Raw genomic sequence first — 25,417 nt, 5'->3', positions numbered from 1 at the left:
GCACTACAGCTTCAAGCCAGGGCCCAATCTTTTCTCCCCAACATGCAAGCTAGTGTAAGAACACAACAGCAAGAGGGTCCTTAATGGAGCGAGACCGGGCTGCGAGTCATCGAGCACCACTAGAGACCACAAAGTAATGGAGCTGAAGTATACCCTCTGCCCGTTGCTATAGCGACTGGCTCCAGCTGAAACGACTCCCTGGCCTTGCGCGAGGCTGATGGGACAGAGGAGGACCCTTCCTTACCTTGGCGTGGTGGAGGTCCACTCCATACATGGACAGCTTCTTGGCGTTCTCCAAGAAGTGCATCTCGGCCTCAGCCGGCGTCATGCCTCTGGTGAGTTCGAGAAGCAGTGTTAGCGCGCGGCCCCACCCATCTCCCTGAGCATCGCGTTCTGCTCTACTGCCGACCGCCAGCTGGGGAAAGGCTCCAGGTACACGCAGATATCAATGTTATAGGGAGCCATGACAAACAACTGTAAAGGTATTTCAAAGGTGTATTTCAGTTTCGTTCCTATTTTTTAAATTGCAGCTGGTAAATGACCACCCAGATGATAGAAGACACTGCAAGATAGAGAATACCTGCTGCCTGAAAAGTAAACCCAGGGAACGAGCCTGACTGGACACGTGAAGTGTTCATCAATCAGCACTGCGGGACCATATGTTCAACTCCGAAGGAATAATGAGAAGTCTATAAGTCCTGGTTTCTCCCCCCCAAATATGTGCCCTTTTAGACTACATGGCTTGTACTGGAAACCGCTAATGCTGCAAGTCCTTATCAAACAAGCAAGATGACAGTTCAGATAAATGCCCCATAGTCTCTGCAGCCTTGAAGGTACAGGGCGGGAGGCGGCGATTAAGGGGCGTAGGCGTGAAAAATCACCGGTCGCTGCGTCATACAAGAGCACGCGAGCGACCGTGCCTCCCCCGCGGCGGGGCGGGACAGAACACCGCCGAGCCACACAGCGAGACCTCAGACGCACAGCGGGAAGTGAGGTGTGACTAACAGGGAGCAGGAGGGAGGCGGGGGGTCCGGGTGTGTGTGTGTGTGTGTGTGCGTGTGTGTGTGTGCGTGTGTGTTTGTGTGTATATGGAGGGTTCCCTTCACTCTAGGCCCTGATTAAAGATGTATAACCATGCCGGCCCCATAGTTCCCTCCTGCCTGCCTCCCCATTACTTATCAGCACACTGACACCTGCTATACACACAGCAGGTTTTCATTAAAATGCACCAAAGCAAATAAAACCAGGGGTTTGAACCTCACGGACCCTTCATAAAGCATTCATTTGTTTTCTTCCTTGCACGTTCAATTCGACATATGTTGACTAAATAATTATCTTTTCTTTAAAGAGAATGTAATGTGCAAGTCCCAAACAGTAAATCACCAATAATTTATCATATATGATTTGCCTGAATGTATTAATCTTCAGTTGCGAGTACAGACGGAAGGACCCCACAAGGTATGAAGAACCTGCAATCAGTACAGTGTGTAAACGGTGTGCTGGTGTCCGGGTGTGACGCACTTGTAGTTTCTATGCAGGTCCATGACTTTCTCCTCCAGCTCCTTGGTCTGGTTGGGGGCGAAGCGGAATTCGCTGACGTAGTCGGTGCCAAGCTCCTCCGGGTCGTGGTCTCCGAGCTCAGACTGGACGGTGTAGGACCCCAGGACGGTGTGCGTGGCGAAAGAGCAAGGCAAGCGGCCCGAAACCACATCGTCCCTCAGCTGCAAGCACAGGTAGTACCTGGAGAGGGGGAGAGGGTACGCAGGTTACCCAGCAGCAGCGAACACAACTTCGCTATTGGTGCCAATGCAAGATTTAGCCTTTATTCAGAACCAAAGAATTCAATTTTAATACCCCTCTTCAGCTTGTTGAAGGCAGAAGTGAATTTCTCAGGGGTGCTTCAGCAGAGGGCACCTGCACTAGCACCCTGCTCAGGGGTCCTTCAGCAGAGGGGCTCCTGCACTAGCACCCTGCTCAGGGGTCCTCCAGCAGAGGGCATCTGCACTAGCACCCTGCTCAGGGGTCCTCCAGCAGAGGGGCTCCTGCACTAGCACCCTGCTCAGGGGTCCTTCAGCAGAGGGCTCCTGCACTAGCACCCTGCTCAGGGGTCCCTCAGCAGAGGGCTCCTGCACTAGCACCCTGCTCAGGGGTCCTCCAGCAGAGGGCTCCTGCACTAGCACCCTGCTCAGGGGTCCTCCAGCAGAGGGCACCTGCACTAGCACCCTGCTCAGGGGTCCTCCAGCAGAGGGGCTCCTGCACTAGCACCCTGCTCAGGGGTCCTCCAGCAGAGGGGCTCCTGCACTAGCACCCTGCTCAGGGGTCCTCCAGCAGAGGGGCTCCTGCACTAGCACCCTGCTCAGGGGTCCTTCAGCAGAGGGGCGCCTGCACTAGCACCCTGCTCAGGGGTCCTCCAGCAGAGGGGCTCCTGCACTAGCACCCTGCTCAGGGGTCCTTCAGCAGAGGGGCTCCTGCACTAGCACCCTGCTCAGGGGTCCTTCAGCAGAGGGGCTCCTGCACTAGCACCCTGCTCAGGGGTCCTCCAGCAGAGGGGCTCCTGCACTAGCACCCTGCTCAGGGGTCCCTCAGCAGAGGGCTCCTGCACTAGCACCCTGCTCAGGGGTCCTCCAGCAGAGGGGCTCCTGCACTAGCACCCTGCTCAGGGGTCCTCCAGCAGAGGGCTCCTGCACTAGCACCCTGCTCAGGGGTCCTCCAGCAGAGGGCTCCTGCACTAGCACCCTGCTCAGGGGTCCTCCAGCAGAGGGCACCTGCACTAGCACCCTGCTCAGGGGTCCTCCAGCAGAGGGGCTCCTGCACTAGCACCCTGCTCAGGGGTCCCTCAGCAGAGGGGCTCCTGCACTAGCACCCTGCTCAGGGGTCCTCCAGCAGAGGGCTCCTGCACTAGCACCCTGCTCAGGGGTCCTCCAGCAGAGGGGCTCCTGCACTAGCACCCTGCTCAGGGGTCCTCCAGCAGAGGGCTCCTGCACTAGCACCCTGCTCAGGGGTCCTCAGCAGAGGGGCTCCTGCACTAGCACCCTGCTCAGGGGTCCTCCAGCAGAGGGCTCCTGCACTAGCACCCTGCTCAGGGGTCCTTCAGCAGAGGGCTCCTGCACTAGCACCCTGCTCAGGGGTCCTTCAGCAGAGGGCTCCTGCACTAGCACCCTGCTCAGGGGTCCTTCAGCAGAGGGCTCCTGCACTAGCACCCTGCTCAGGGGTCCTCCAGCAGAGGGGCTCCTGCACTAGCACCCTGCTCAGGGGTCCTTCAGCAGAGGGGGACCTGCACTAGCACCCTGCTCAGGGGTCCTCCAGCAGAGGGCTCCTGCACTAGCACCCTGCTCAGGGGTCCTCCAGCAGAGGGGGACCTGCACTAGCACCCTGCTCAGGGGACTCACCTCGTAATGTCTTCTGACAGCTGGGCGGGGTCCGGAGGGTAAAACTTCACATTGAACGCAAAATTCCACGATCCACCTGCAAGGCACAAACATTCCCCCTTTCAACCGAAGATGCAGGACAAGATAGAGACTGGCAGAATGAGAGTCAGTGAAGAACAAAAAAACAAAAATAAATCACTTTTTTTTAAAAACTCACTGAAGATTAAACATTTGTGTTTCAGGGTACCTAAAGCTGAACAGGGGTGAATATAATAATCCTCATGCACAGCACTTAGTGTCAGTCCAAGTTTTACTAGAAGCAGGCGAGTGAAACAGAGACCGTCTGTCGATGGTACAGTAACCTGATTACAGGTCAGGAAGGGTTCAATGTGCTATAAGCATCATGAGTGTCCATCACTGCAAATGAGGCATCAAATCAATACAATGAGAAATAACTTACTTCTTATCTGCTTCTTCATCTCTTTAGCAGGGTCCAACCAATTCTACAAATCAAGCAGCAAGCAGTATGAACTCATTTTACAGTTTCAGTATTTACATTTTATGCATTTAGCAGACACTCCTATCACAAGCACCTCAAACAGTTCATAATTTAAAAAAATATACAATCAATTTATAGACCTGGATATTTTACTGAAGCAATTCAGGTCAAGCACCAAGGGAACAGCAGCAGTGCATGAATCAAACCTATGACCTTCCAGTTACTCCCCCAGCTCCCCAGCGTACACTGCGCCTGATGAGACACGGGACAGCTAAATGTTGAGGAAGTCACGGTGGGCAACGCACCTTTTGGTTGTCCATGTCTCGGAATGTGATGCCGAAGTAGTCCCTCTCCAGCAGGTTGAGCTGCTCGCACACGGTGTCGAAGAGCACCTGGCCCTTGGCCCGCTTCTGCAGGACGAGCACAGAGACACAGAGGGAGACGCTCAGGGAGGCGGAGAGAGGCGCGATCGGGAGGGCCTGAGGACGGCGGGACAGTGGGACAGCGGGACAGCGGAGGCGTGACAGCGGATCACCTGGGCGACCCGCGTCCCTCACAGCTCCGCCCCCAGCCGCGATGAAAGAGGGAACAGAGTGCGCTCCAGCCCGCGCTCAGCGCTCACGGTTAGCTCTAACAGCACTGATGCCTGTAAATCACAGCACCGCGGAGGGGCGGCCCAGGGGTGCCATCTGAAAGCTGACCTGAGAGAGACTCACACACAAACACGCCTAAAAGCAGCCACGTGCGTGAGCACTATCACACGGACGTGCACGAGGTTGTTCTACTGTATCCTAGTAACAGCAACATAATGCTGGACTAGGGGGAAAGGTGCACTGCATTTCACAGACACACACATAAAGACACTGACAGCAGTTAACAAATGTACTAGCATTAGTAAATTGTAAATACTAATGAACAAATTCACTACTAGATTATCATTAGATTAAATACGAATTAATATCTGTAGCTCACGCCCTATAGTCAAAACGCAGGCAGGCTGTATCTGTACCTGCATAGGCAAAGTTTACAGAAGTTTACAAAGTGAACCCATGGTGGGTGGCAGTTTCCTTTACTGAACTCAAATCCCTGGTCTTATGAGTTATCACAGCCTACCTAGAGCATCAGGTTTTCACATGTATGTGTGTGTGTGTGTGGGCCAACAGTTCTGTGCAGCCACTCCATGCTAGACATTACAGTGGGTCCACTGAGTCAGGGATGATGTAATGCAAGTGCTAATCGTGGGGCTATATTTAGTCTGCAGTGTACTGCCTGCCTCCTGCTTTGACTCCAGAGCTAGCCAGGTAAAAGAAACAGCAGGAGGAACAGATCCACAATCTGCACACATACCCACATTCACATATACCCACACAATCACACATACCTGCATTCATATACAGTATACCCACGCATTCACATATGAGAGAAAGAGTGAGTGAGTGTGTGTGTGTGTGTGCTTGCGTGACAGTGAAGTAGAAATAGCGTCATTTCTATGGCTGCACTGCAGAACCCAAACAAAGAGGCAGTGACAGGACTTGGATGAGTCTTCCTGTGTAAAAGCGAACGCAAGCGAGAAGCCACATGCGTGATATTAAAGTGCTAAAAGGGGAGGGGAACAGCTGCTAAACCCGATGCGTGTAAAGCGTGTGTGAACTCTGCTGGCGGTGAGGGAACGCAAATTATGTGCCACTGCCACACACCCACACACGCGCGCACATGCACGCACACACGCACACACACAGCTCAGCCATATCTGGCCTCCAGAGAAGCAGAAAGATTACGTCTGCTTTGTGGGTAAAGGTTCTGAATGCAGCGGAGACTGGCGATTATTACAGTATCAGCCACCCGCAGAGAGCGCGCTCTGTCCTGCGCTGGGGTCTGCCCCAGGACACGCCTCGTGTCTCCATGGCGACGGGCCAGCAATCACAGGCTTCCGTCATCTAGAGCAGCCATGGCATGGAGAAGCCAAATCTCAGAACACAGCGCACACACTCATGCGCGCACACACACACACACACACACACACACACACACAGTGAACACATGTGGAAAACATCATGTGTACAACCTTCTATAAATTACTGCATGTGTGGTGTTACATTTCTAAGTTGAATGTATCATGTGTGCTCAGTGCTTTAAGATATTCTTTTCATGACTTGCCGTTCAGAGGATTAAGATGATCATTTTCATTACAGTACTCACACCCACACACCACACAAGCAAACACATACAGACTGGCTTCCTCCAAGCACTCCACAGATGTCTTTAAACTGCTGCCATGTCCTTTATCCTCCTCCAGACCGTGCTTAATGAGCGCTGCACAACTGATTCAACAGCAAGCGCAAGCTGATCTCAGAGGCCAATAAGAAAGCCATAAGACCTGCGGCAGTGCTGTGCACATGCACCTCTAATCACCAGAGCACGCGTCTGGCCAAATAACCCGGTAATTACTCAGAACCACAACAAACAAGGACAATGCACATTAATAACATTTCTGCAAAAGTTCCACAGATGACCGGGGGGGGGGGCTAATTTGGGCTACAAGTCTTTGGACTGCGGGAGGAAACCAGACGAAACCCATGTGAACACTGAGAGAAGATGCAAGCTCATCAATCTTTTCAGAGCACATAAATGCTGTGTTCAAATCAATACAAAAACTGTGTCTAAGAGAACTGAAATGGAATAGGAAAAACTGTGCTCTCATGTAAAACTGCTCTCAGGTTAAACTTTTTTTTTGAAAAGAGAGGAAAAGGCAGGGGAAATGTTTGCTTTCGATGAGAAAACAAGAAAAGAAACATCCTCTTCAGCTTAACTTTATCGCCACTGTCTAAGAACAACACTTCATCCACACAGTCCCCATCCTCCAACCCGACCCTGAATCAGCGCGGAGTTTCCCTAATCCCTAAGGGTTTCCTGAAGGAATCCCCGGCCGAGGCCTTTTTGGCAGGATCGAAGGATTAGGAGGAATGGGGCAGGAGAAAATATGATGAAAGCTCATTTCCTGTTTCTCTGTACTGAAGCCAGAGGGACAATCAGAGACGTTAGCTAGTGCGCTACAGCCACCCGGCTTACTGAGAGCTGCTAGCCACAAACCGCTAAGCAAAGTGAGTACATGTCACTGATTCCATCACTACCACCTGGAGCAGCTACAGCAGCGGCAAAAGCGCCGCCCACTCCCTTCAGCTTACGTCCACGGCATCATTAGAAATTATTCACTCTCTCTGAAGCGCAGGTAGACAACTTCTCAAAGAGCTCTACGTCACACAGTGTTTGACTGATGACTGTATTTGAGTAGCTACAGGCCAGGATGGTACTAAAGACAAAGCCATAGCAAGAGCTATTGGAACATCGGCCCAACGCCGCACAGGTCCATGGCATCACTCGCCAACTAGTACCACCACTGGCGCTAATGCTAATCCTAGCAAACCCACAGTGCTAAACCCATTTTGGACTGGGCATGAGCCCTTGGCACGTTCAGCCTAACTCCCCCAGAGCAGCGTGTGCACGAGAGCTCTGGGAGATTGGACCCGCTCACAGCCGGATGCTCATGAAATTCAGCTGAAATTGTGCTCAACCATCACTGCCTGGAGATGCGTTACGGTTGGAAATGGGAACGTTTTATAGGCGCTTCGACATCAACAAAAATCCAAATCTCATATATAAACAAACTGCAGACTAGTCACAAATAAATATTGGAACCACAAGGCTGGCTCCACAGTGACTGAAATACACTGGGTGCACAATTGACCAATAAATATCATATTTATCACTTTTTAAGGATGGGCACTGTGGACTGAAATCTCCTCACAGTGACGTGAACATAAAATATAACCATAAAAATATGAAAGGCACAGCTGGACCCAGGTCAGATATATATTTCAGTCATTTTCTCTCGCACACACAGGGAGATCAACAGCGAGTGGGAGATGGAATCTGTTCAGCAGCATATAAAGTCTCTGCCTGGGTCCTCAGTATATGCTGAGGGCTATTAGCCAGATATGCATACACACGCACACATACACACACAGACGTGCGCACAAACACCACACACACACATACACTCACACCTCTATTTAAGTCAGTACTATGCAAGCCTTCTCACACCAAATGTAGCAACCTCTAAATTTGCACATCCAAGAGGATTACACCTTTATTTCTGCAGAGAACAATTTAAAAGCTGCTACAAAAAAAACCCAAAAACAGCACTGCCTTGTTAGAAGAAGACACATCAGTGTCAGAGAGGGGAAGTGAGCGTTCACAGGGAGCCGAAGGTGAACGAGAATAGAGGAAGGGAAAAGAAGGAAAATCAATGAAAGTGCTGGGCTGGGGTGACTTAGTACCTTTCCTCTTCACTAAGGCATTAATACCAAAGCACTAGCAGCTGCTTGCGCGCGTCTGCTGTCCTAGTTATTCAGGAATGCAGGTATTACAGAGGACGGCAAACCAGCATGTCACATACTGATGTGCATTTCAGTTCTATTTAGGCTCTGGAGATTAGCCGCAAACATCTTCCACCATGTTTCCAGCACCGACTCCGGAAGCGGGGTGGGGAAAGCAGGAGTGCTCAGAGACAAACCCGAGAGACTAAAATTGGACAAATGTGAGCCGGCTGATGAAATGATTTGGGGATGTCTGCACATTCTTATCCCCCGGCGCTATTAGACCTTCAGACTACGGGCTGGGTGCAACTCGGTGGCCATATGCTGTTGTGAGGGCACCCTTACAAGCTGGCTACATCATCTAACAAACTCCACACTAATCCTCATTACTAAATAAGCAGACCACTTCTGCCCCTCAGAAGGACTACGAAAACAACACAAAACCTGTTACTTTTTAACTGCCATTTTCGTTTCATTTAGCAGTTGCTCCTGTTGGTTGATTTCTGGCAAAAGAAATCCAGCTTCTAGAATCTTCCTAGCCGATATTCTCTCATTCTTGGTAGCCTTTTGAATGGTGGACCGGAGCCATTTAATTACATTTAAGGGCTGCTGAGGAGGAAGAGGCTGGCACTGGGCACTGAAATGTCTGACATTTACTCAGTGCAGGTAAAACGAGAGGACGGAGAGTCCCAATGATTCAGGTCCGCTTCCCATAAGAAATACGTTCCTCTCATAAATTAATGTCCGTCTTGAAAAACACAGACCATTAAAATGGTTTGCCATGAAAGACAGTCTGCCAATGTTAAGCATCAGAACAGGCCCAACACAGTGAAAATCTGCTGGTTGCTGCAAAGCAGGAAAAAGACGTCACAGTTTCTAAAGCTCTGTCAAAGCACCTATGGTGGCTCTGAAGGGACACACAAACCCACAAACAGGGACAGGATCTAGTTGTATTTCTGGTAGAATTTACACACTTCAGCAAGAGCCACTCAGTTGAACCACTCTCAGTGCTTCTATGCACGGGCCCTATAATTCTTAACATTTACTTTGATATTGTGTGGGTGAAAAAGAACTGAGCCGTCAGTGCCATTCAAAAGGCAGAGGAAAAAGGCTGTAACTAATGTGCTAGAGTGAGTAATGCAGTGGCAATGTGCGGAAAGGCCTCACTTCAGCTGATTTAAAGTGAAAGCTAAGCTGGATGGATCACGCAATACACCCAGTTCAGCCTGAGCTCCAAGCCGTTCAGACCCACCCCCCAACACACCGCCAGCGTCTCTTACCTCCACCACGCAGGTGTAGTCTGACCCATCCAGAAGAGTCACCTTGCACTGCATGTTCTTGACCTTCTTGGCGGTCTTCAGAGGAGACTTGGACTGCCTGCTGGTCGATGACCTATGGGACACCTTGTCGTCCCCAAACTGCTGGTATTCCGGCTTGCTCAGAGGGAGGCCTTCTGCCTCTCTTTCTCCGTTCTAAAGGGGGGGGGGGGGGTAGCGAAAGATGGGGTCAGACATAAACTCTCATCCCAAAAACAGACCCATGTTCAACCCACAAATTGCAAATTACAATTAAGAGGCCCTTCTTGGAACTGCTGAGTATGGAGACATACTGTGCCCATTACTACCCAACATAAATTACAGACACTATTCAGGTTTGAGACAATTTATGATGCAACCACTTTCCTCCATCTGAAATCTTTCAGGGACTAATAAGCAGGCGAGCTAAATCAAAGCCGTGCTGCTTGTCTGCACTGAGGCGTCTCGATATGCGATTCAGAACAGCAAGCGCAGCACGGCATCGAATCTAATGATGTAGCGTGGGCCTCTGCTAGCGTTAGCGGCTCCCGCGCGACTGCTGAGTCACAGTGCCGAGCCTCTTCACAGGCCGGCGCAGGCGAGGCCATCGGGAGCCATACAGAGCGGACGGAGCGTAAAACAATACGGTGCACAATGTGATCTAAAAAATAGTCCAAGGAAACAGACAGAAAGCTCACAATCGATCAGAAAGATGAACAAAAAGTTATTGATTTTCAAGAGTCTCTGCCTGGTGGCAACTGAATGTTGACTGACCACTTTTTTTTTTTTTTGCCTTAAAGGACACCTATACAGTATATTCCGAAAGATTGGAAGGCCCTTTCCCTGTCAGAACTTAAACCTCTTGCTGAATAGAAAATGATGCTGACTTCAAGCTACATTAACTGTAGTAGAGCTCTGTAAGTCCAGCGGGCAGACCTACTAGCTTAACTACATGTTCCAGTACCATGTGTGTAATTTAACTTTTTCCAGAATCAAGTAGAATTGTGCCTGCATTGAGATAAAAGTAAAATTGTTAGACCAGCATCATAATTGGACAAAAAGAAATCCCAGCTTTAGATTTAAAACTCATTATCCATCGGATATTCCCTGCCTAAAATGGACCAGATTTATTGTCACCACCACGACTGCCCTGTGCTATATAAAATGCATTGGTGAGGTTTGTTACTATCACATAAAAATATAAGCCAAATTGTATACAAACCTGAAGCGCCATAAAAATAAAATCACTAGACCAGTACCATATCTGGGCAACAAATAAACCCAGCTTTACATTTAAAATGCCATTATCTGTCACCGTTGGATAGTGAAAGAGAAATTCTCTGCCTCAAATATTCCAGAATTATCATGTCACCACCACAACTGGCTTGCCCCATGCAAAATGCACTGGCAAAGCTATGGGGTTACTATCATATTGGACATTTATGTAACCATACCAGGGAATTTTGAGTGCACAATCGTGTCTATATCACAAATGGGCATGCAAACAAGCAAGTTCCCAACAGCAGTAGACAGGCTACATTTCATGTCAATCAAGTGCACCTGTCTGTAGGGCAGAAGCCGTAGGGATGAAAACTGGAAGAATTAGAATTTTAACTGATGCATTTTTTAAAAATGACAAGCGATCTACCAGCATGGCCTCTGCGATCAACTGGTAGATCCTGATTGACGTATTGGGCACCCCTGGGGTACGCAAATAAATATTTGTAAACAGAACCCAGGAATAGCATTTATTTGGTCGTGCAGGACCGGGCACTTAAGCAGTGAATGGCCTTTTAGACTAGTGAGCAGCTGGCATCCTGGGTTTGCTGTGTTCAGTAGACAGTGCTTGGCCCACTGAGCACACGGACCAATCGATGCTGGCCATTAGCCGTTTAAAGCTGCGTTCTCGTGGGGACTCGGTGTGCTAGGCTGAACGCGGCCGTCCGACGGCGTGAAACGGCCGTGATCCGGCTCTCAGCGCACTGCAGGAGGCACGTAGCCGGCCTGGCGCCGGGCCTGGCGCCGGGCCCGGTATCGCGCGGCAGCGAAGGAGGCCAGGAACACGAGCGGAGCCGAGCGACAGCCCGCGAGCCGGCAGCTCCGACGCCCGCTCTGATCTGGCTAGCGAGCGCTCCTCCGCCTGCGCGTGGCGAATTCCACGCTAATGAGACACGGCTGACATCTCCGGCGCACAAAGCTGGCACTGTGCTCTCGGGTCCAGATGGGCCCAGGCCACGGCCTGCGGTGGATAACGGACAGTCTGACAGTTTAGGGAGGGGGGCTGGGAGGGACACACTCTGACCCTCACCTGGTCCTTCCTGGCCGGTGTGCTGTGACCGACGGCGGCGGGAAACTGCTCCCCGTCAAACTGCTGCGTGACCTGTGGGGGCGGGGCCGTGGGGGGGGGCAGGGCCTGTTCCGGCGGTGGGGCCTGGTCTGGCGGCGCGGCGTTGGCCTCCTGCTGCTGCTGCTGCTCCTGCTTGGGCTCCGACTCGGACCCTGATTCGGTCGTCATGGCGAGTCAGACTGCGAAAAGAACAGAGAGGCGACAGGCGTGAAACCGCATGCTCCACCGCTCGCAATAAGCAACAGCAAGCTTACCGCCACTCAAGGAGCCGCACACTATGACTGGACTCTAAGAGAGACTGGAGAGGCGGGGTTTACCCTGATCTACCAAAGAAAAAATAACTATCTACCTGAGAACAGATATAAATAACTGATCAACAGAAACAAGCTGTTTCTACGACGATATTACACATTTGAATATACTAACAGTTACACTCAAAAAAACGCAAGCAAAGTTTTACTAAGAATAATTAAGATCTTCCTAATTGCAAGAGAGCAATTAAATGTGTGCACTCGACATAAAGGAACATCACACTCACAGACAAATGTCCCATTAGAGAACGGGCAGTAAGCCTATATTTAAACATCACAACAGGTGTACTTGAAAACCACATGATTTCTACTCCATATTAATATTCATGTTTACACTTAATATCCACGCATTGATAATACAGCAGACTCCGGTAATGTTTAAAGAGTAGGGAGCTCTCGTTCTACAGCAGGTTCTAAGCTGAGGAGAGGCCCGTGTGAAGCACCCAGCAGAGCAGAGAACGCAGCAGAACCCACAGTGAGCGCGACCCGAGGTCATTCGCCCGCCAGCACACTGAACAATGCAGCCTAATGAGACCCAATAAGCAGCTCTCCGCGGCGCTCGGCTGATCATTCAGCCTTCGCTGGCGTAATGGGGCGTTAGACACGGTGCTTCGGGGCGGAGCCGTTCCGTCACACAACCGCACTGACACAACACAGCCCTCTACCAGATGCTAACGGAGATTAGCATGACGACGACAGGACGACCATATATGGTACGAAAGAGAAGAACAGAACCAATCATCTGCCTCTCACTAAAGCTACCTGAGAATATCTGCATTTGAAAAAGAAAATAGGAATCTGTCCAAAGTTATGGGGGGGGGGGGTTACAGGACACTTCTCACAGGGAACAACATTTCACATTTTAAATTTTAGGCATTTACCAGATGTTGTGTGGCACAACAACACCGATAACATTTTTACATGCAGTCCATTTACCCAGCTGGGTATTTTACATAAGCAATTAGGCCTAAGTGATCAAGTACTTTGCTCAAGGGTACAATGGCAATGCCTCACCTGCAGCCTTAGTTGCACGCCAAAACATTATGCCACTCTGTGCCAGTTAAGTGCTCCAAAACCACTCTACAGATCATAGTACTCTAGCCACCATGAAGGCAACAATACAGCTGCTATTAGTCCAGCTGTTGTGAAATCACTAATGTATCTGACTCAATAATCTGTTTTTCATGCCTCATAGGGAAAGTGTGCTCAAATAAAGCTAGCTCTCTGACAAAGAGATTGTTGATCCCAGTGCAAATTCACCATAAACAACCATGCAGCTTGTGCTGAAGAAGAGGCTGCAGTAATGCACAGGCACGCTTTGGGAGGGGGGTGGGGGGGGGGTGGGTCGGGTCTGTGGAAGGGTGTGACTGGCATAGCAACGTGGGGCGCTTGGAGTTCATGTTGGGGGTGTTGTCACTGCCCAACCTCCTCTTTTGCAAGGTGCTATTTTTAGGCAAATGTTTATACAAGGGCCTACGGTTTAAGAGTGGGATCTCTTACACCAGTTCATGGCAGTAAGCTACACACTCGCGCACACACTCACACATGCACACACACGCACAGACATACAAACGCACACACATGCAGTGGGTAGTGTTGCCACTTCTACCGTGTGCAGTGGCTGGAAAACTTGTGAATGGAAAAAGGACACTATGTTTCATTCACAAAAAGAAAAGTTGTTCCACCCACTATTCTGGCACTGTAACAGCCCAGCTTGGAGATCTGTGCTCTCCCAATTTGTGTAAAAAAACATATTTTACATAGCATCCAAGACCTATCCACTAAAACTTGCATGGGAGGCTGTCATGTCAACCCATTCAACTCATTTAATTGACTCATTTATCCCCCCCCACCACCACCCATAGGGAGCAGTGTGTGAATTTGGGACTGTAATACATATATTTGGGATAACAAAAACGTGTCTGTTTGTTTGCCATAGCTGGGGAACTGAGTTTCGTTTTCATAACGTAACATAATGACGAGAACAGGCCATTCAGCCCAAAAATGCTTGCCATTTTCATGCGTTATTAAATGACAACCAGCAATGAGACATGCGCAAGTCAGCGGTAACATCCTTCCAAAATAATTATGACATTCATCCATTTACTGACGGTCACTGGATGAGCCTCCACAGACCTGAACTGGCAGAAAACTCCTATAAGCAATGAAAAGCCTACATCTCACTCAAACGCCTGACATGATCGTTACTTTGACACACACATAACTTTGGGGAGGGCTACTTTCACAAGCCTTTCAAGGACAACATTACTTCCTTCCCCACTATGACAATGCAGAAGAAATATTTTTAGCTGCTGGCAGACCTGACAGTAGCCCTGGACGTAAAATCCGGCAGGACCTGCTCTCAGTTAATCCAGCAGTAAATAACATACCCCCCTCACTCAGCGGAGAAGGCTCAAAGTGGAGAGGCACATCAGCCAGAATTTACAGTCGAGTGGAGGGCCTCCTTCGTCTGATCGAATGACTGATTAGTTCAGTCGCTGGAGACAAAAGGAGAACGCTGTTCGGCCCTCCAGGACTAGAGCCGTGCAGCGGCACTCTAAAGTGACCTCCACCCCTGCTGTTCCCATTAAACACACTGCATGGGGATGACTGGTGACCAGCTCTGACCAGCCTTCAGCCAACAGGCTGGAATGTCAGTCCTTCATCTGCAGGTATGTGCCAGAGGGCTCCATGTGTCCTGACTACAGAAGGGCCTAAAAGGGCCTTCCCAGGCAGAACCCTGAGCGAATACCAGTGTCAGTGGTGTCAAAAGGGACCTGCTCTTCTCACACAGTGATTTATATGGAAATTCTTTATGATGGAAAAGCCTCTGCCAAAAAGGCAATACTAAAAAACTGGCTACCAAACAAATGGCCTATTAAGAAGCACGCTATCATATATGACAGAAACGAGGCTATATGTTTTTTATACTTTTAATGTCATGCAGTTTCCACATGATTTTGAATGATAGGATACCTAAGCATTTTAATATGCAATATCGCCATTAAAATAATAAGTAGCAGTAATTCATGCATTTACTGCACAGGCCATACACAGAAATACATATTATATATGTATCTTATAACTTGCCATATATTGACAAGTCACATTTTTACCTATGCATTCAGAAAAGTGGTCGTGGCAGTTTGTCTAGTCTTAAAGGTGATGAAATCACATGATGACAAGCACACTGTGTGCGTGCGTGTGTGTGTGTGTGTGTGTGTGCGTGCGTGCGTGCGTGCATGCGTGTATGTATGTACGTATGTTCGTTCGTTTCAGGCTATCTACCTCTATGCCAGTGTGAGAAATTTCCCAGCCACCCTGACTGCAGCACCAGGCCCCAGCAGCAGCCTGACTATGGGCTGGATTACGTAGCTGAATAAAGACCCGTGTAACAGCAAACAACGCCCCATTGCTCTTCACAGGCATGTCTAACGTACAGGCCGATCATATTTCATGTTCTGGGAGTTACACACTGCAGAAACATGAGATATGAAAACGCAGAAAGCTGATACACCACAGCCAGCTATTCTTGGCCAGATCGGATTATATACCATTGCTAATGACAAGACGTGAGCTATTCAATGTGGGCCAGCAGTAACCAGAAAGCATTACAACACTAAATGGTAGTTAGCTAGCCATCTGAAAGGCCCAAACAGAGTCATGTCCTTTCCCTGATTGCAGAATTGACCTCTAGAAAGAGAGAACAGAATTGGCATTTCAAAACACAACTTTACATTTCAAAATAGAATCTAATAATTTCCACAATGCGGCATATCGTAAAGTAAGAGAGATAACACATGTATACAAAGAGAGACACACTCACGCTGAGCATTTTGATCAGAACCAAACCATTAACCTAAATGCGTGCGCCGAAGCAGGAACAGACTTACTGGTGGTTACTTTTGGTCAAGAGGAAGGGCCAGACAAAAGGGCCCATCTCTCTGCGTTTGCAGTCTCTGCGGTCTGCGCGCAGGCGCTCTGACGCCACGCTCGTTTCTGACAGGTCCACTGGGCCGCCGCAGCCCTTCCTTTCCTTTTCATGTTTAAAAAAAAAAAAATCCTGTTCATTGTGTGAAGACGTGACAGAGCTGACGCACCAATCAGCGCGGAGGGGGCGGTCCTGGAGCCGTTCCCTGAGCGCAGCGTGGCGACGCCCGGTTGGTTTTCGGTACACCGACCGTCGCCTCAGAGATAAGAGCGGTAATGAGAATGCTCTTTGTGTGACACGCGCGGCAGAGGACGCCCACGCGTTACCCGCGGACCGCGGCGGCCCCAGATAAGCCCCGGCCGCGTTCTCCACCCGCGGGCGGGCGGGCGGGGCGCGCTGGCTGAGCGGCGCTGGCTCCCTACAGATGCAGCGTCACTGTTTACGCCCGCACAGATCGCCCCCGCCCCCCCGCCTCCCCGCCTCGCGCCGACGGCACACGAAACTGCCAGCGCAGCGCATATTCCCTTCCTGTCAGCTGAGTGCACCGCCGCTGACCCGTACAGAAGGCCTCACTCAGACGGCCTCGCCACACTGCGTATTCACGCTGCCACTCCAGCACAGGGACGCAGGCCACCCACTCACAGCTAAGCAGCGCTCAGCGCTCAGGGACATGGGCACCGCTCTCTTCAGTAAGGGGCTAAAACCAGAACCACTCCAGTAAATATCCCGCCACGCGAAAGACCAGTCTTGTCAGTAGATGTCCTTGGCCGCACTCGGTACAGGTACTACAAATCAATAAAATAAATCAATCTCAACAGGATTTTAGCCTTGTATTTACGTGGTAACTTAAAACAACTACTTGGTTTCGACTTGAGAAAAGAAAGTAAGATTTTAAGTCATATTACAAGACTAAAACACTTGAGACTGACTTTTTTTCTTTGCAGTGAAGCAACTTTTTAGGATATGAACCTTGGCTAGTAGCAGCAAAGCCACCTATTCCAGATTCAAAGCCACCTGCAACCCTGGGCTAATATTTCAAATGAAAGCAGCACAGCACGGATTGCCTTTGGTACTGATGAATAATGAATGAGTCAGCAGAAGACATTCTCATTAACCACAGCCCAATCCCGTAGAGTACAGCAGTCTGGCCGAAAGCATTTTAAGTGCTCCCGGTGCCAAAAAAGGGGAAATCTTTCCAGCTTAGGTCATAAACACAGAAGTGCTGCGAACGCTCTTTGCTCTGAGGCTCTTCTGCTGCAGATCACGGGGACGTAGCGCGCAGCGGCGTAATCACAGCTCACAGCGATAAGCAGCTCTTCAAGGAGCCCGTTACCTGTACAGGGAGCACATTAAGCTTTCATAAGCGTCCTGATGGGGCTTCAACAGGCCAACACCCTAAAAACTGTACTTTCACTACGCCACTCAATGGAGGGATTTAATCTCCTGGTGTTTCACTGCAAAAAAAAGTCCTAAATTGAGTTCTGAATTTGACATGTGAAGATTGTACGAGTAGTGATTCAGAATAAAACAGACCCTTCTTATACCCAATTACAGTATGCACTTTCATTGTGTGCAAATAATGACTCACTGAATTCACCCACTTTCAGGCCTGAACATTGACATCAATGAACACGCCTATGTTGTTTTGAGCAGGGTTATTACTTGCTCACTCATATGTGGATATGGATGAGAACTTAAATTCTAAAACTTAACCACTTACATACTCAAATACTGATCCTAAACTCACTGATTGAATATGCAACCTTCAGACCACCAAAGAGGCCCAACTGAAATTATGTCTCATTGCTAGAACATTCCATGCCAAGCCTTGCATGGACAGCAGAGCTGGCGGCACGGTGGACCCAGTAGCCACGCAGATGGAAGATCAGCCATGTCCACTGTGGACAGTGAGAGTCAGAGACCAGTGGGTTTCACTGTGCTGTCCTCTCATTTAGGAAACTATACACCATCACACAACAGAAGTGGCGCTCCAGATGGTGTGCAGAGAGAGGGCGCCCATCAGACGCTGGGAACATCCTAAAACACTGCAGCGTTTTTCCATGTTAAGCACACAGAGCCTGATTAGCTCACAGCTAATCTGTGCACCTGTACCTGTATACAAATGGACAGCGGCCCCCTTTATAGGGATGTACTGAAGAGACAACAGTAAGCACTGATGGACCATTCAAACAAATGACATTAATGTCCACCCCACTGAGTAAGCCCAGAAATAAGTAAAGTACAGTCACAGTCACAGTAAATGGCATAATGCAGAAAAATGTCCCTCATTGACTTTGCAACATCATTTAAATGCCTCAAAACACAGCAAGAACAGCCAAACGAGCACTTATTTTTCTTAAAAAAGAGCAACTCCAGACCAACTTAAAAGCACAGATGGAAATTACATCAATACCCGAGACAAACTCTGAACTGCGTGCCAATTTTTTTTCCCTCTTCAAACAAAGCCATTGCACACGACTAAATGTTCAGCCTCACTGAGCGATTTTACAGCGCTCCAGCGATGAAACACACACTGCTGGACTCTGGACAGTCTGTGTGTGGAGGGGAGACAGCAGAGCGTGTAATCTGTAGCAGGCCATTTCCCAGGATGCATCTGTAGCAGGCTGTTTCCCAGCGTGCATTTGTAGCAGGCCATTTCCCAGAGTGCATCTGCAGCGGCCCGTTTCTCAGAGTGCAACACAGCAGTGATCATGGAGCCCTGCACAGAGTCACACGCCAGGCCACTGGACAAGCTCTGGCCGGTTCCCGCCCCATACCACCATACCACACCCACAAGAAGGACAACCAGCTGTCACACACACACACACACACACACACACACAACACAGAAGGACCCTTCTGTGGTCCTGTTATTCACTCCATTACTCAGTGATCTTATATAGAGGGACACCCTGGATCACATGGCCTGATGCCCCCTTTAGGGCCCCCCCCTGCAGCAGAACCCCTGCTGGAGTTCTACTGTCCATTAGCCGGCAGCAATTAGGCTGCCCCCTCATAGCTACAGCTGGGCCTCTCTGAGGCCAAAGGCCCTTAATGGACCCTGCCGGAGCGGGGCGGCCATCAGTCCAGACCCCCCCAGGCAGCCCCCCTCCACTGCAGGGAACCCACCAAGGGAACCATTTTGCACAGCCACACTAAAAGGAGATAACCTTTCAGTTCCCTTGAGGCTAGTGCCCCACTTCACAAGGCTCTACACTCGCACATATGCTCCTAAACTGAAAAATTTAGGAGCGCACTAATGCATCCCGAATAGGCGATGTGCTCCTAAATTACTTCTCCAGTTAGCAAACTCTCCTAAAATGAGAGCACTGTAGAACCCTGCGTCACACCAAACCCAAAAGCATCAACGCCCCTGCCGAATCAAGCTCTGTAGTTTAAATCTTGCCCTCAACCACTCTGTTTCACTTAGTATTAGAAAAGAGCATCTGGGGATCTAACTCAGTCCAGCGAGCTGCTTTGCCTCATGAAAATCAGGCCAAGATCTGTACCAATTGGGACACGGCTCGCATCACACACAAAAGCGAGCCTGGATGAGCTTGCTTTGTGAGACTCTGATATCTGTAACTACCAGGCATCAGGCTGCAGCGCTCTGTTCGTGGACCAGCGCAGGACTCAAAGCGCTGCTTTTGATCAGACGCAGACGCCGCAGGACGGAGCGATGAATGAAACCGACGTCACGTGGAACACAGATGGAATACTGCACGCTAAACCACACCACATGCATCCCCAACCAGATCAGAGAACCGCCCAAACAGCTCAGTATAAAAATACCCACTGCAGCTGATCCGTCACTTTGCTACCAGTTTGGAAACTGAGACATAGGCCACAAACCAGACCCACAATGCACTGTAATATATATATATATATATATATATATATATATATATATATAGTCAGTGATGCATTTTATTTTTATCAGAATACCGGTTAAAAAAGTACCAAAATTAATCTAATAGTACTCATTCTAGCCAATAAGACACGCATGCTTTGCTCTGCTACCCTAATAAAGCTATCAAATGAAGGGCAGATTAAGAAGTGAGCATGAAGACAGCTCACATTTACAGAGCCCTCTTTAAAAAGACCCGTACGCCACCTGCTTCAGTGCACACGTTTCTTCAGTCATGGCAACCTGAGAACTCCGGAAGGGTTAGACTCAAGAGGGTTAAGAACAGTGGCTGTCAAGTTCGATCCTGCGCATGCTGGTTTTCTTTCCAACCGCAACTGCGATCCCAGAATTTTAACAAGCTGTTCATTTTTCTTAATTACGATATTCATCTTTTTAGGGTTAGAAATAGCTATGCATGCCATGACAAATAAAGGTCCCATATCCCACTGATCTGCATTGTGTTAACAAGCTTAAGAAAGAAATGAATGAAATGTGTTCAACAACCTCAACAGAGCAAATGATTGGGTGGAAAGAGAACCAGCATGCACAAGGGCCCCCCAGGACCAAACCTGAGAACCACTGTTCTAAACCCTCTTGTGTCTGATGGGTCCACAGAGTTCTCAGGTTGCCATAACTGAAGAAACGTGTGCGCTGAAACAGGTGCAGTACAGTTCTTTTTGAGAAGGCTCTGTAAATGCAAACTGCCGGGATGTTCGCTTCTTAATCTGCCCTCCGTTTGATTGCACTGATTTAGAAAGCACAGATATCTAATAAGCCTCAGTGTAAACTCTGTGCACCAGTGAGAGGACGTTGGAGCGCTGTTGCGTGCTGAATGCACAAAATCCAACATTTCTCCATATCTAGAACAGAAACTAAAAACCATGCAATTTCCCCCGAGAAAAAGGAACCTATGAACATTGGTATTACAAACGCACAGCTGTATAAAACATCATATGGGTGGACGACGTGTCCGGGGCAAATCCCACTTCCTGATTCTGAGTGCAACACACAGCAGTGCTGTTAACTCAGTCATACCTCTGCCTCCCGTCAGGAGAGAGTGACCTACAGTAGAACACAAATCTCCATAAATCCTAGACCTGTGGTTACAAATCACAGAAGCTTCTTGGGTTTGACTGCTTCAAGATTGTGCCTCTGTGAAATGACAGAAAGCGGAGAGGTTCAGAGTGTGAAATTAAACATGGGCACGTGTCGTTCTGCATGCACAGGAAGGACATGGCCGTGTAAAACACACAAAGCAGACAGAAGTGGGCTGCACACAGGAAATGCTAATGCTAGGTGTGTTTCAGATGGCTTGACGATATAAGCACGGTATGTCTGATATCATGTTTGACATCAGTGAGACACAAGGCGCACATACCATTACAGGTAGGCTATATGAGCTATGAAAGCCGTATCACCCAGGAGCCCCTCACATCTTAATGGACAACAGTGATGCCTGTTTCTGCCCTTCCATGTGGTCAAGCTTACAGTTTGAAAAGATACCCAACCACTGCTACTCTGATCAGGCAGACAGAGCCAATGGTTAATGTTTGCTTGCTGGACTGAGTGGACAGCTTAGCCTTTCAATAAAAAACATCACATCACAGTCTATGCTATTCACCGCATAATTACCTCATAATAAATACTGAGAGGCATCATTTGCGCATCATCGCCTGTCATTGCCTGCCTTTTTAAAACAATAAAGGAGGCGCACAAAAAAAGCCGTCGTTCTGAAATATTGATTTCAGCTTTAAATACCGCATTTCATAAATAAATTATGCGAAATGCAGAGGAAATGCAGCTTCGGCTGGCCAAATGCGTACACGTTACATGTGTGATTTTTGCACGCGTAACAAACGGAAGCTCTCTAACAAGACAACACTGCCTGATAAGCCCACTTATGTCAACATGGAGTCCAATTAAAGTGCGGCTGAAATTTAAAGTTAAGACTGAACCAAACCTGAGGTTTTAAACCTTTTTATAAGCTGAGGTAGAGTTGATCTCTAGAGTAGCCACAGATTAGTCCCTGATTATGCTACCTTGCCCTGTGGGTGCAGAATGAATCCTGTTCAAACCTTTGACCTTTGCACTATGACTCAGCACTTTGACCAAATTCAATGTTTTGGCTGTGAAATGGAACCATGCTAAAATGGCAGCACTAAAGAAAACTGCACATTGCTTTCACCGAGATGTGGTTAAAATGGTAGAGTGGTCTGTGTTCTGCTTTCACAGACAGAGATGTGATTAAAATGGCAGTGTGGTCTGTGGTTTTCCTTCACAGACAGAGATGTGATTAAAATGGCAGAGTGGTCTGTGCTCTGCTTTCACAGACAGAGATGTGATTAAAATGGCAGAGTGGTCAGTGTTCTGCTTTCACAGACAGAGATGAGGTTAAAATGGCAGAGTGGTCAGTGCTCTGCTTTCACAGACAGAGATGAGGTTAAAATGGCAGAGTGGTCAGTGCTCTGCTTTCACAGACAGAGATGAGGTTAAAATGGCAGGAAAGGCTGTGTTCTGCTTTCACAGACAGAGATGAGCTGAAAAACAAGCTCTGCAAACGCACCATTGTCCCTGCTCATGTGACAGAACGTGGTCACACTGTATGAATCATGTGATCTAAAATGCAATCTGTAGGAATAGCAGAACCAGCACTTAAGCATAACGGCATTCCTTAGCAATTTCTCAGAAATAAATTCACAGCACAAGCAGTTCCAGGGAAGTGAAAGCAGCTAAACACAGCACGACACACAAATGCACCCACTTCCCAACGTAAAAAACACACACTGCACATCACAGAGCAACAAAGGGGGATTTCAGTCTAAAAATAAAGCGTGCCTGAGACTTAAGCCATGGATGATATCCAGACGCAAAAGGAAACACTTCCCGTGCACCTGGAAGACAGAGGCCCCCGTGTAGCCTTTGATGGGAATATTAACATCCCCCCGCCCCCGCCACTGCGAAGCCCATGTTCCTCTCCACACGCTCCATCAGAGTGACTGAACAACACAGAGCCCAGCCCCGCCCCTCTGCAGAGACGGGCAGAACGCACACAGAGGCGCCCCCACGCCCACAGAGCACAATTCGCTATGATTACAGCACAGTTTCAACAAAGGGCTCAGATCTAAATCCCATCCATTTTCATAAGAGCGACATCTGATTAGGAACGCAGGGCTCTGCCAAATGTCAAGTCTCTCTGATCTCGGGGGTAATCAAGGAATCTTCCCAGCGCAACATTAGGAAAGACACACAGGGAAGACTAAATTGTCCAAATTGCCAGATCTTTGACTTTGATAACTAATAGATCTACATCAAAAGCAGGGCCCTGTTTCTCCCATTATGGCACGAGAGAAATGAGTTCAGAAGGTACGCGGGGTGGGGTCACAACATGAAAGTGAGAGCATGAAGTAAAAAAAAAAAGATGAAAGAAACAGTAGAAAGAAAGAAATAGTAGAACAAGGTACATTTCTCAACTGGCATTTCCAAATGAGACATGCATGAAAACGTACTCCAAATGAGAATATCTTCAGATTAAAGGGAGTGGCACCTGCTGAATCACTCAGCTGCCCTGAGTGGATAATCCACCCACCTGTAAAAAATCTGCACTGTTTGCAGACTAAATCAGCTTGACATTTTGAACGTATGCATTCGAGTTTAAAACATGTCATAACCATGGTGCACAAAGCAGGCAAAAATAGTAGCCTATATATTTGTTCAAATAAATGCATAATGACTTAAACAGAAGTGACACCCTTTTGCCCATACAAATTAATACAGAAAGGAATTGTTATTTTGCCTTTACATCATTTCTCACAGTTATTCCAACTCTACACCCAAACACTCTCAACAATGTGCTTCAAGGCAAGTAATGCTTGGTCTGACCCTCTGTGTAGTAAGTAAATGTGCAGTAAGACAACTGTGTGGTTTAACTGTTCTGGCTTCTCGCTGTTGTCTGATTTATCTTTGAAGTGCCCGACGTGGGTTTGTAAGCTCTGCCCGGCGGAGATGTCCTGTCTGGCGGCGTATTATGGATAGTGCGCGGTTGCTGAGGTACAAGTGTCATAGCCCACTACAGCAGCGACATCCAAGCCACACCCACCGCATTGCAGAACTAAGACACCGTAAGCCGAAACCGTCGGGGAAGGGGGGTGGGGTGCAAATCAAAACTACCCGAAAAAAGGAGTCGTCTGCTGTGCCTAGCTTGGACAGGCGACCCAATCACTGCCTATCTATGCTGCAAAAACAAACCACGATCACAACAAGGAACAGTGCGCAGCTAGCATATCATAAAGTTCCTCACTTACACTACATTTGACTTGCATTTCTTTTTATGAAAATAGGTAAATAAAAATGATGAGCCTCTCCTTGTCTATACAAACATTTTCAGTACATAGAATATGTAGCGGCCAATATTTTACTTAAAAACAATGCAATGAAATATATATTTTTAAAAAAACATAAATTAGACATTGCGTGTACGTTGGTTCGTAGATAATGATGAAGCCAGACTCCGGTCGGAAATGATGCAGACAGATACATGACAGCACAGCTAGCAACCTGATAACCGAAGTGCTTTGCAACAATGCAAAAGTGTATTTAGACCAGTTATGACTCCAGCATTATTGCACCTGGTCTAGCGCATCCGTGAATACCCAAACAGAGGTTAATTATTTTGGGACAGTCACCTTGTCATTGGCCGCGGGAGATGCACGGCCACTGGAAGGAAATGTTTAACGTTAGCTAGCTAACTGGCTAACAATAACCCAATTTGCACACAAACCAAAAAAAGAAGTAATAGCGCAAAATGCAAATCATTCTACATTTCTACTTCAGAAGTCTCCAGCAGGGTCGTTTGGTGGTGTTTACCGGGTAAGTCGTTTCCTCTCTTCGGGTTTGCAAGCTGCGGCTTCCCGGACGATGTGCGCTAGAGTCTCCGTGAGCAGCTGCCTGTGCCTCAGCGCGAGCCAAGCTGTACTGAGCACGGGACACTGCAGCATTCTGGGATACCCAAAGACAGCCAGCCGAGCCCTCTCATTTACAAAACAGAAACGCAGACGCGAATTTCATTTCTGCCATGACTCATGGTGAATATGATACGCATGCAATCCGACGCGCCGAATACGATCTTCAAAATTTTTAAAAATGTACAAAAGATTTAAAAAGTACATAAACACATCACATTCCTTTCAGTGATGCCTTAAATAAATGTCATGTTATGTATTACCTACACCCTGTAATTGAACAGCCTACACTTTTGTTTCAGAAATTTCACAGAATACAAATATATTGCCACCATCTACATTCTTATAGCAGAGGGTATTTGCTTAGTCATGGTTGAGTGCAGACAATTAAGCCACAGCAGATGATGCCATTGAGATTATGAATA

The 25,417-nt window shown here is 48.3% G+C and overlaps 1 protein-coding gene across 5 annotated transcripts in view; it reads right to left on the bottom strand.

Moving 5' to 3' along the window:
- The window catches only part of LOC135260966 (protein 4.1-like), a 53,516-nt gene extending 28,465 nt beyond the window's left edge, over positions 1 to 25,051 (bottom strand). For all 5 annotated transcript variants that reach the window (XM_064346737.1, XM_064346739.1, XM_064346741.1 and 2 more), the window contains exons 1-8: positions 24,898 to 25,051; positions 11,847 to 12,064; positions 9,524 to 9,715; positions 4,173 to 4,277; positions 3,829 to 3,871; positions 3,390 to 3,465; positions 1,522 to 1,740; positions 245 to 332 (exon numbers count right to left, since the gene is read on the bottom strand). In XM_064346737.1, coding sequence (XP_064202807.1) covers positions 245 to 332; positions 1,522 to 1,740; positions 3,390 to 3,465; positions 3,829 to 3,871; positions 4,173 to 4,277; positions 9,524 to 9,715; positions 11,847 to 12,053 — 930 coding nt within the window. In that variant the 5' untranslated portion in view covers positions 12,054 to 12,064; positions 24,898 to 25,051. The remainder of the gene's footprint in view (positions 1 to 244; positions 333 to 1,521; positions 1,741 to 3,389; positions 3,466 to 3,828; positions 3,872 to 4,172; positions 4,278 to 9,523; positions 9,716 to 11,846; positions 12,065 to 24,897) is intronic.
- Between the last annotated feature and the right edge of the window lie 366 nt (positions 25,052 to 25,417).

Source organism: Anguilla rostrata, chromosome 8 (assembly GCF_018555375.3).
Source record: "Anguilla rostrata isolate EN2019 chromosome 8, ASM1855537v3, whole genome shotgun sequence".
NCBI lineage: Eukaryota > Metazoa > Chordata > Actinopteri > Anguilliformes > Anguillidae > Anguilla > Anguilla rostrata.
The sequence above is the reverse complement of the archived record's forward strand: the minus strand, read 5'-3'. Positions and strand labels throughout refer to the sequence as shown.